The following is a 10,215-nucleotide window of genomic DNA, read 5'->3' on the forward strand; positions in this document are numbered from 1 at the left end:
TAATTGGTTCCCTGTTATGACTCCTGCCTCCTTGTTTTCCCCATTTGTTCTGAAAAATTGTATCCTCCCCTCTGCTTGTACTCCATTGGTCGTTTTCCCTTTCCCTGCCTTACTCCACCCCCCCATAAAGGGGGCTAGCCCGCGTCTCCTCGGGGCTTTTTGCTGGTCCCTGGATCCTCCTGCAAATAAACCTGTTGGAACTCACACCAGAAGCCCCTCCCGCCTTCTTTGCCTCCGGGCTAACACCAGCCTGATCATCGGCTGCCCGACGTGTTTCCTCTGAGGAGGAGCCAGCGCACGCACCCATCCCACGCCGATTCCACTGAGCCGTCCAGCGAGGACGCTGTGGAGGCCAACGCTGCGTCCCCTCTGCCCGAGGGCACGCCGGGGCTTGTGGTGACAAACCCCCGGTTGCGTTAATATCCTGTCTTTAATTCATGGATGTTCAGTTGTAGACATCCCAGACATAGTCCTCCAGATATTCAGCCTTATGCACCACAGGAAAATACGGGCTGGTGATTAAAAAATCAGGTCTCTTGTGGCAAACAACCAGCTATGGCCACTCAAATATATATACAATTGACCATTTTTCAGAACTTACATTTTAAAGAAGAAAGCACACTTGGGACTGAAAAAAAATCAATCTTGCAATTCTTGGCAGAGAATTAAAAACTGCTTCTGGGATCATGAGATATTATTTCTTGAAGAAAATATTAACTCATATAACAAATGGGAATACCATGTTGAGGCACATAGAGTTTTATATTTATCATCTACAAAAATCTTCTTATGTACACAAAAAACTCACTTAGGGAGGGTTATACTTAAATACTGGATTACCTCTGAAAACTTGAAAACCGCAATTTAAATTTAATTAATAAATTAATTAATGAATTGATTTAATTGCTACTGTATGTTCTTTCACACACATATAGCTAATGCAGGTCTAAATAATGGCTTGCTTTCTGTAAGGACTTAAAGAATGCAGTTGGCTATCTGAAAACACTGTCCCCATAAGATAAGCCACTGTAACAAAACCTGAGATAAGCACAGATGGCACAGCGGGAAGGACCTAATTCCAAGGCTAATGGAGGTAAATGTTTGGTTAGCATCAGGACAAAAATTTCCACTGTGGCAAACTGAGAAAGGAAGCAAGTGCTTATCCACATGCCAACTCAAGTTATGGGAATGGGATTTCCCATATGGGAACAGCACACCCCATGAATACCCGAGACTTAGACTGTATAAAGGTGGTACCTCCAGCAGAACAACTCAGGGGCCCTCACCACTGAAGACCAGGGTGAAGAAGGACCAACAGGACACTTCAGGAATCCACGTGGTGATATCTTTTGTTTAACCTCTCTCTCACTCTCTTTCTCTCCCCCCTCCCCGTCCCTCACATTTACTGTTATAAAAAACCTCTACTATTGACTCTGCATATGGTCTCATTTACACCTTGATTTGAGCAGACTCATCTCTCATAATTGGATCATAACTCCCTCATTGCAGCTATTCCTGAGAAACAATATCTAAAATAATGATGTTACTTTTTTTTACCTGGTGATTTACACTGGGATTTCTGTGTTTCTGTCTAGAGCTAGGAAAATAGATGCAACACCCCTTTAGGGTTTATATCTTTGGATAAAAGACTATTCTAGGCTACAATGAAATATCCTTAACCACCAATGATTGTCAACACAGGCTTGAAGAATACATATCCAGAAGTACCACTGAAACTACTTGGGAAAGCTCACAGCTAAACAGGAATTTTGTATATCATCACTTCTCTGGAAAACCAAATGTGATCTGATGCACTGTGTAGTTGAATACTACACTATTTTAAGGATGATGCCCCTCCAAAATCAAAGTAGATTACAGAAGACTAAGTCCAATCATCAAACCATTCCTTAATTAAACCTTGACAAATGCAAATAATGGAAAATTTGTCATCAAAATAAAGTGCAAAGATATGGTGAGAAATAACAGGTAATAGTACCTTCCAGTGTTGTCCATAAACAAGTATGTGTTTCTTGGCAATATCTAGCTGGTTCCAGGCCAATGCCAAATCTAGTTGATCTGAAGCAGACATATTTGTACCTAGGAAGCAGGTAAATGATCTATCAGTTTTCACACATTTATGTTACTCGCTTACTTTGAAGAGGTAAGTCAGTGAGACTATATGTCGGAAAAAAACAGGTCATATTTTTCAATACCTTTCAAGAGTGCCGTCAGAATTGCCAGATCAATGTCCTGCTCATCTTCTGACTCCGCATCAAATACGGTTATCTGTTAGAATTGCAGAAGTATACTATTTGAGGTGAGGCAGAGAAGTCTGTAGTTATTTCTTCTTTGTACGGGCTGTAGTAGATTAAATCATACACATTTCAACACAAGCAATGGCAAGGGTCCAGACATAACTCTCCTTTGTTTCAGACAGAAAGTGCACTATTTTGGTTTTTAATGCAATGGCATCCCAGGCAAACTGGAATAAACCTACTGCACAAGTCTACATGAGTCTATTTTCTTTTGATTAACCTTTAAACCTGAGAAATGTAAAAATGCAACATGGTTGATATTCACTCAGTTTTCAACTAGAAAAGAGACACTTGAAGTAAAACAAAAAATGCTAAAAATGTATTGGGTAGTTTCCATTTTAGTGATCATTAGTACAATTACCATTACTTGCATATATATTTGGTATTCCATCATATTTGAAAAGTTGTGACAGACAGGCAAAGTAACTGGAAAAAGGGAAACATAACTACTATTTCTAAAAAGGCTTAAAGGAAAGACCTGGGAAACTACTGGCCAATCAGGTTCAGCACAATCATGGAGCAGATCCTCCTGGAAACTCTGCTAAGGCACATGGAAAATAAGAATGTGATTGGCGACACCCAATATGGTTTACTCAAGTGCAAATCACACCTGACAAATCTGGTGGTCTTCTATGGCAGGGTTACATCATTGGAGGATAAGGGTAGAGCAACTGATACCATCTACCTGGACTTGTGTAAAGCATTTGATAGACAACATCTTTGTCTTTAAACTGGATGAAACTGGATTTGATGGTGGACCACTCCGTGGATAAGGAATTGGCTGGATGGTCACACTCAAACGATTGTGGTCAGTGGCTTAATGTCAGGTGACCAGTGACAAGTGGTGTCCCTCAAGGGTTGGTATTGGGACCAGTATTACTTAAAGTGTTTGTTGGGGACACAGGTACTGGTACTGAATGCACACTCAGCAGTTTTGCCGACGACACGAAGCTGAGTGGTGTTAATACTCTGGAGGGAAGACATGTCATGCAGAAGGACCTTGACAGGTGTGATATGTGGGCCTGTGCAGACCTCATGAAGTTAAACAAGACCAAGTGCAAAGACTTGTATCTGGGTCAGGGCAATCCTAAGAATTAATAAAGGCTGGGCAGAGAAAGAATTGAGAGCAGGGAGAAAGATTTCGGGGTGTTGATGAAAGAAAAGCTCAGCATGAACTGGCAATGTGCACTGGCAACCTAGCCAATCCTATTTTGGGCAGCATCAAAAGCAGCATGGCCAGAAGGTGGAGGGAGGACATGTCCCGTTAATAGCAGTGTTACAAATTCCAGCACAATTCTGTTGGAAGCAGAAGAATGGAAGGAAACATTTCTAAATTATAAATAAGACTCTACTAGAGAAGAAAAAATAGGAATTATTTGATCTTTCTTGTGAAAACAAAGATATTTGGCCTTTTACTAAGGTCAGAAAGGCTCTCATTTCATAAACACTGAAACCAGAGAAGTTAACAGGCTCTGTAGAGCTACTCAATACAGAAATTGGCACGGACACCTTTGTACTATCTTTATATTAGATATAACACCTGTGCTCATGCCGACCCACCAGAGAAAGAGCAAAAAAATGTAACAGGAAATGAAGACTTCCTAAACTCAGCACATGAACCCTACTCACAGACTCTCTGTATTTCATGCATTCCATCAAAACATGAAATAGACGACTGGACTGTTTCTGTTCCAATCTAAATATGTTTTGAATCATCATTAATATCTCCTCCTTCACCTGAGGGCACAGATCCCTGGAAAACAGACATAGAATCAATGACAATTATATTTATATATAGATACTTCTTACCCACCCAGATGACAGTTCAGAAAAGATTAAACATAGGAGAAATTTCTTTTTTTTCTACTTCTCTGTTGACTTAATCCTTATTTCAACACAAAGCAAAGTTATCCCATAACATAAATTATTAATCACATATGCATTAGTTCTGACAGACATATTTACTACTGAAAATACAATACATAAGTTAACAATTTTCAAAGGATTTTCTATGAACATGAGCTAAAAATCACTGGAAGTGATTTTTCTTTCTTTCAGTAAAGAAAGAAAAAAAGGCATAAAATGAAATTCCTCACTATTTGTTCATTAGGCCTCCTACCGCTCCCTTTTTTTTCTCTTATTTATCCTTCTGTTAACCTTTTCATTCATATTTTCCTTTTCTTTTGAAATGAAAGGATTTTTTTTTTTTAATATCATAAATATGGAGAGAAAAACAAGTGAAGACAAAGTTCTCAAACAACACACTAGGGGCAAATACCACCTATCCAAAAGTATAATCAGAAAAGACAATAAGTAAACAATTAGGATATAAAATCTATTAAATCATTCCTTTTCATAATTGGGAGTGAACCCAGGGCACCTCTTTAAAATTCAATTTTTTATCTAAAAAGCTCTTTGTCTTTGAAGAACTTGCACATATAATATTAATTTGCTATACAAATATATATTTTAATTTCCAGTTTGGCTGCAAAAATTTCACCGAGGTAGGTTCAATAGAACCTGCAGCTGAGACTGAACTGGTGGTGACATAGAGTTACAGCTCGACAAGGATAACAAATCTGGGCTACCACTGAGTCAAAGCCACCAAAGCCAAAGATGAAGAAATTTAGTCTTCCTCCTACTGCAACCTGAGGCTCCTACAGGAATGAACCCCAGCTCTAGTCTCAAAAAGTTTTGTACAATCCAAATCCAAGCCCACATACAGAATATCAATAGCTGGAGACATGTCTGAGTTGAAAAAATAGCAAATATTCTGGGGGCCATCCGAGAGCGTCTCTCACCAAAGGTGAGAAATTTCATAATTCAGAATACCACAAGCACTTTTCCCTCTTCGAAAAAGTGATAGTAAATTTGGTACAATAATTATTTCAGCACTAGTTTGAGGCAGGGAAGAAAGAAACTCCATTCTCCCATCACAGAAGTCAAAGCTGGCAAAAGACCACAGTGGCATCATTGCTAGAAGCACTGGAAATTGTCTCGGCAGTTTTGAGACAGGCAGGTGCCTGCCAACAGGACAGACCAAGGAGGAGGAGCATTATGCCGCTACTCACCCCGTATCACCCGTGTGCTTGTGGGTAAATGCCAGGATATCTGCAGCTCTGCCTGTGCCCTCGTAGACCACCACTGGGACAGCAGGGCTGGCCCTCACGTACTCCCACACCATTAGGATCACACTGGGGCCTCCTTCCACCACCAACCCAACTATGGGTACACCTTGGCTCATTCCTGTTTCAAAACACACCTAACCAGTTACAAACAGATCTCTGTCACACACAAAAAAATCAAAACATCTGGGAAATAAATACTTATACATGGTTCAATGGAGAGGAAATACTGCCTTCACCATCTCTAATCTGACTTACACCTTTTAAGACTTTCACAGAACTTCTGCAACCAGATCAAAAAGACCATGAAAAACTACTGAAAAACCTGTAAGCATTGGGAAGAAAAAACATCCTTCTAAATATCCCTCTTCCCTCTAAAATAGTTGTCACATTCAAGGACATTTGAAACATGTTCAATATACATGTATTTACCTACACACACAGAAAAGTAATCAGGTATTTCTTCAGAGACTCTTTCAAGTGTTACAGCAGCAGGGCAGGTTTTTTAAAAAACAGAAATTAATTTCAAGTGCAACGCAATGGAAATGAAAATGAAAGCCTGACTCGCAAAATCTCATGGTAAGAAATACAAGATTGTGAGTAAGAAGCTCTATACATGAACATGTTAATAATTGGGTTGGTTTCTAAGTTTGTCAGTTCTATAATGTGAGCAGATAAAGGAAGCAACATCAACATCATAATGCTAATGCCTTTCTAACGTACCTCAAGATTTGAATGACTGGGTAAGAGTGAACGTTCACAAATAATTTGTACAGTCTAGTGCATAAAAGAAAATAATTACTATGTAATGAACATTTATTTAATTATTTCTTTACCATAACTCATGTACTCCATAAATAAATGGTGAAAGTTATGCAATCTGTCAAACACTGGCTAAAGGTTTTACTTTTGCAAACACTCTTTGTTGCTGTACTTGAGGTCACAGGCTTTCAATAGGGAAGAGTGATGAGGACAAAAGTAATTAACAGGGTAAAAAGAATTTGAATTCCACTGAATGTAGCAATCTTCCCACCTCGTTAAATGATGGGAAAGTATCTAGCGGTTAAATAGAGACCACATAAAACTGTGAGGTGAGCAAATGCTCAATACTTATTAAATAATCTGAGTCGTTTAGATGTCTCTACAACTGAAAAACCAATATATGTGTTCATCCAAATGCATAACGCTTTGTGAAAATGCCGTCCTTTTCATTTTCCTGATTTTCAGAGCTCAAGACACATGCAATTAATAACATTTGACCTCAGTGAAAACTATGGCAAATCAAGATCTACAACCTGTAACACAAAATGTCGAGTACCTCCCAAACTTCTAGGATAGGTTTTTCTGTCATAAAGCTGACCACAGCAATACTTACTTGTATGTATTTTTTGAAATGATATGTACTTCTCCAAATTCCTCCTGAGCACCATTTCATTCCCATACTTGCCCACTGTCCCATCATCTGCCATTAGAAAATGAGAATGCATGCTGTTGAGCGTACTCAGCTTGCTGAGTGGGTTACCAAGAGTCTGGTACAGGCAAACTACCTGAGAAAACCAAAATAAAAAGGTCCGCAAAGAAACCAACAAAACACCACCATTTATGTTCCCTCATTTGCATGTATTTCTTCGTCATAGTGTGGTTGTTTGAAATCCTCCATCATGCTTTTTGTGCTACTCAAATGTTTGATTCTTAGCATTTGATTCTTAACAGAAACAAACCCACAATTAATATCTCAGAAAACATTTCTGATTAGGCTTGCAATCCTTAGAATCACTGTCTGATGTTCTTTGCAAAAGTTGAAACACCATGGCATAGTTTCCCTGGGTTGTATTCCCATTGAAAATACATGAGCTAACATTTATCAGGAATGATTTCACCTTACTACTTAAGTGCTTTTAGACACTTGAGTATATTATGCCCTCACATAAAGTTGTAGTCTATGAATATAAAATGGACTGTGAATAAAATACTACACATATTAATAGCTGGCTGTTCATTCTGAATCTTAATATAGAAAAACACAATTTACAACCACAAGAGAGTTGCTTAAATAATTACAAAATTTAAGAAAGAAATGGCAATTTCCTGTAAGAAGAGAAGTATTTTAAAACTATTCATTTATACACAGAAAGCAAAATACAGTCCTCAACATGCCACAAAATTCTACTGCTGAGAAAAATCTAAGCCTCTATTATACAGAAAAAAATATCAAACCAGTGAGTTTAATCTAGAAGAAAATCAAGTATGCAACAAAACTCTACCATCCCATGAACATGAAGGCTTTTATTATTAAAGGGCATCCAACTCACATCTTTTCCAATGAGATCCCTCTGATTCTCAATGATACCCCATGGAGGAATCCCAATAGCACAGATCTTTCTCAGGTGTGGTGAGGCACGGCCTTTCAGTGCATCCCCCACGTGCCTGGACACTCCTAAACAGATAATCAAATGAAAAATTTTCTTCTATGTTCAGAGACCTGCTACAGGACACCAAGAGAGGTTTCTCATCACTTAATTTATATTATGGTTACATTTTAATCAAAAGCAAAACATCCCACCCAACTGATAAATTTAATGTACACTTCAGAGCTCAGATGTAATGTACCGCTGCTTCAAACTCAGCACATATTTCTAATTAATAATACCCTTACATGGTGCTAATGGTGCTTTTCATATCTATAGAACTTCATTAGTAACATAAATGCACAGGACAGTTCTCCTGCAAAATCACCTGACTGAATAGCAGCTAAAGAAGTAAAACTTTCAGTTCCACAGTTTACTGACCCCTCTGAGTTTATAAGAGTAACCTAAAGGGATTTTCAGATACTAATAGGCTAATTAATGGATTATCCTCATGCAAAACTTTCTCAATTATAAAACACAAGTTAAATTTAGCTTTGAAAATTGTTTCAAAAAGACTAATCACAGTCCACAGAACCTAAATAATTTAATGAAGCAGATAAATTTACTGCGAATAAGTTCTGGCTATATGCAGTGTTTCTTATTATGTGTAGAATACTCTGCTCTTTAATTAAAATATTCAGAACGCCTGTCAACAGTAAATGAACACGATCTCACTCTTTGAATTAAGAACTGCTCCTTAAATAAAACCAACTTCATTTTGTATTAACATATCACCAATTTTCGAACAATTTCACTCTATTTGACCTAAATATACATGCTGTTATGCAGAGATAAAAACACCAAAAGGAGAAGTGAAACAAAGAAAAGTAATTACACTACCGCTGTTGATGCCTTCTGTAATTATCCATGCTCCTGTAGACTCAGCTGCCTTCACCAGCCCTTTGCTGAAAACCTGCTTGACCTTTGAGGGAAGCTTGAAATTCTGAATGCCTCCATGAACAGAGATCACTAGCTTTGGCAATTCAATCTGCCATTCTTTAACCATCAGATGCAACAGCTGATCCAAATTGCTGTCATAAGAAAGTCTAATATACTGGAAAGAATAAAAATGGGTAAAATAAACATATTTTAAATGCTTCAGGGAGAAGAAACTGCAACACATTACAAAGTTCTAAGCATTAATGTCCTGCAGATCTTGTGAAGGATTAGAGCTATTATAGTACCCTAACATGATAGCGCAAAAATGCATGTGAGCAATACAGAGAGTATCTATAATCACTGTGAGGTTCGACATAAAAATATACACACATTTTAATCTGGTTTACTTTTAGATTCCCCTGCCCTCTTAAGACAATCAATCTGATATTCACCCAAACCCACTTTTTGCCTTTCTTATACTGAAATTACAAAAATAAGTCAGGCATATAAACACAGCACCTATTACCTTGGCGTGGTAAGTGTGGTCTCCATCTTGAAAATTGATTGTACCAAATGCATCTGTTGGATTCATCCTAGTGTGTTTTTGCACAGACCATTCTCCACCATCACTCTGTGAACCAGCCTGATAAACAGGCCAGCTGAATTCTACTCCTGGGTGTTCTCCAATCAGCCGTCCACAGCAACACCTCATATTAAAAATGCAGAAATTATTTTATATCAAACTCACTTGCATACAACTTTAGGATCTACACATGAATAGCCCAAGTAACTTCCTGCAAATAAAAATACTGCAGTTGTCTCATGGGAATGCAGTAAAAATTAACCATGTTGAAAAAATTGCAACAATAGCAAAATGACATTGAATTAAATCATAATTATGTTTAGTTGGGTATAGAATTTGTTCTCTACCTGAAGAACACCAATAACAGTTGGGGGGATGTTGGACTAGATAGTCTTCAAAGGTCCCTTCCAATCCAAACCATGATGTGATTCTGTGTGAATCTGTAACCGTTTGAGAGTCCCTTACAGAAATTCTGACCTGAGCAATGCAGCTTGGCCTTACTGGTCTTATATGTTCCAATTCAGAGGAATGTTGTAGGACACTGAGGTTTGCCATGAGTATTACCACAGGTTATTCTAAGTACTAAAGAAAGATCTAGGAGTTATCCTCAACAACCAGGAGGAGAATTTCAGCGTGATCTTTATACTAACACTTGGAAGCCAGCAAAGTGCATATACCAAATACATGGGTTGAAGTGCAATGCTGAGGGGATTGTCATGGTTTGGGTATGACATTCCCCAGTTTAGTGCACCCACTGAGACTTTTCAAACCACACACCACTCACTCGTTTATCCCTTTCCCTTCCCTTCTCCCTGCTGTGCACGGGAGAGAAGAATTGGAGGCACAAAGGTAAAGATGACAGAATACGGTAAGAAAAATTTACTTGAAACAGCAATGATATAAGA

The 10,215-nt window shown here is 38.3% G+C and overlaps 1 protein-coding gene across 1 annotated transcript; it reads right to left on the minus strand.

The window, feature by feature from the left end:
* Window positions 1-5,382: 5,382 nt before the first annotated feature.
* On the minus strand, window positions 5,383-9,396 carry LOC121657384 (transient receptor potential cation channel subfamily M member 6-like). The gene is made up of 5 exons (XM_042013050.1): window positions 9,254-9,396; window positions 8,689-8,902; window positions 7,753-7,877; window positions 6,816-6,987; window positions 5,383-5,561 (listed from the first exon to the last, which is right to left on the minus strand). The coding sequence occupies exons 1-5, from the start codon at window positions 9,317-9,319 to the stop codon at window positions 5,383-5,385; spliced, it is 756 nt and encodes a 251-aa protein (XP_041868984.1). The 5' UTR covers window positions 9,320-9,396.
* Between the last annotated feature and the right edge of the window lie 819 nt (window positions 9,397-10,215).

This window comes from Corvus kubaryi, unplaced genomic scaffold (assembly GCF_017639235.1).
Source record: "Corvus kubaryi isolate FWS band 111438036 unplaced genomic scaffold, C.kubaryi_AGA036_p1.0 split1-37296, whole genome shotgun sequence".
Taxonomy (NCBI): domain Eukaryota; kingdom Metazoa; phylum Chordata; class Aves; order Passeriformes; family Corvidae; genus Corvus; species Corvus kubaryi.

What these genes read in the sequence shown, in the direction of transcription:
- LOC121657384 (XM_042013050.1), bottom strand. Translation starts at nt 9,319, where the DNA reads ATGAATCCAACAGATGCATTTGGTACAATCAATTTTCAAGATGGAGAC. An exon ending in ACCACACTTACCACGCCAAG is followed by an intron (nt 8,903 to 9,253) that starts GTAATAGGTGCT and finishes TATTCTTTCCAG; the next exon opens with TATATTAGACTTTCTTATGA. An exon ending in GGGATCTCATTGGAAAAGAT is followed by an intron (nt 6,988 to 7,752) that starts GTGAGTTGGATG and finishes TGGTTTTCTCAG; the next exon opens with GTAGTTTGCCTGTACCAGAC.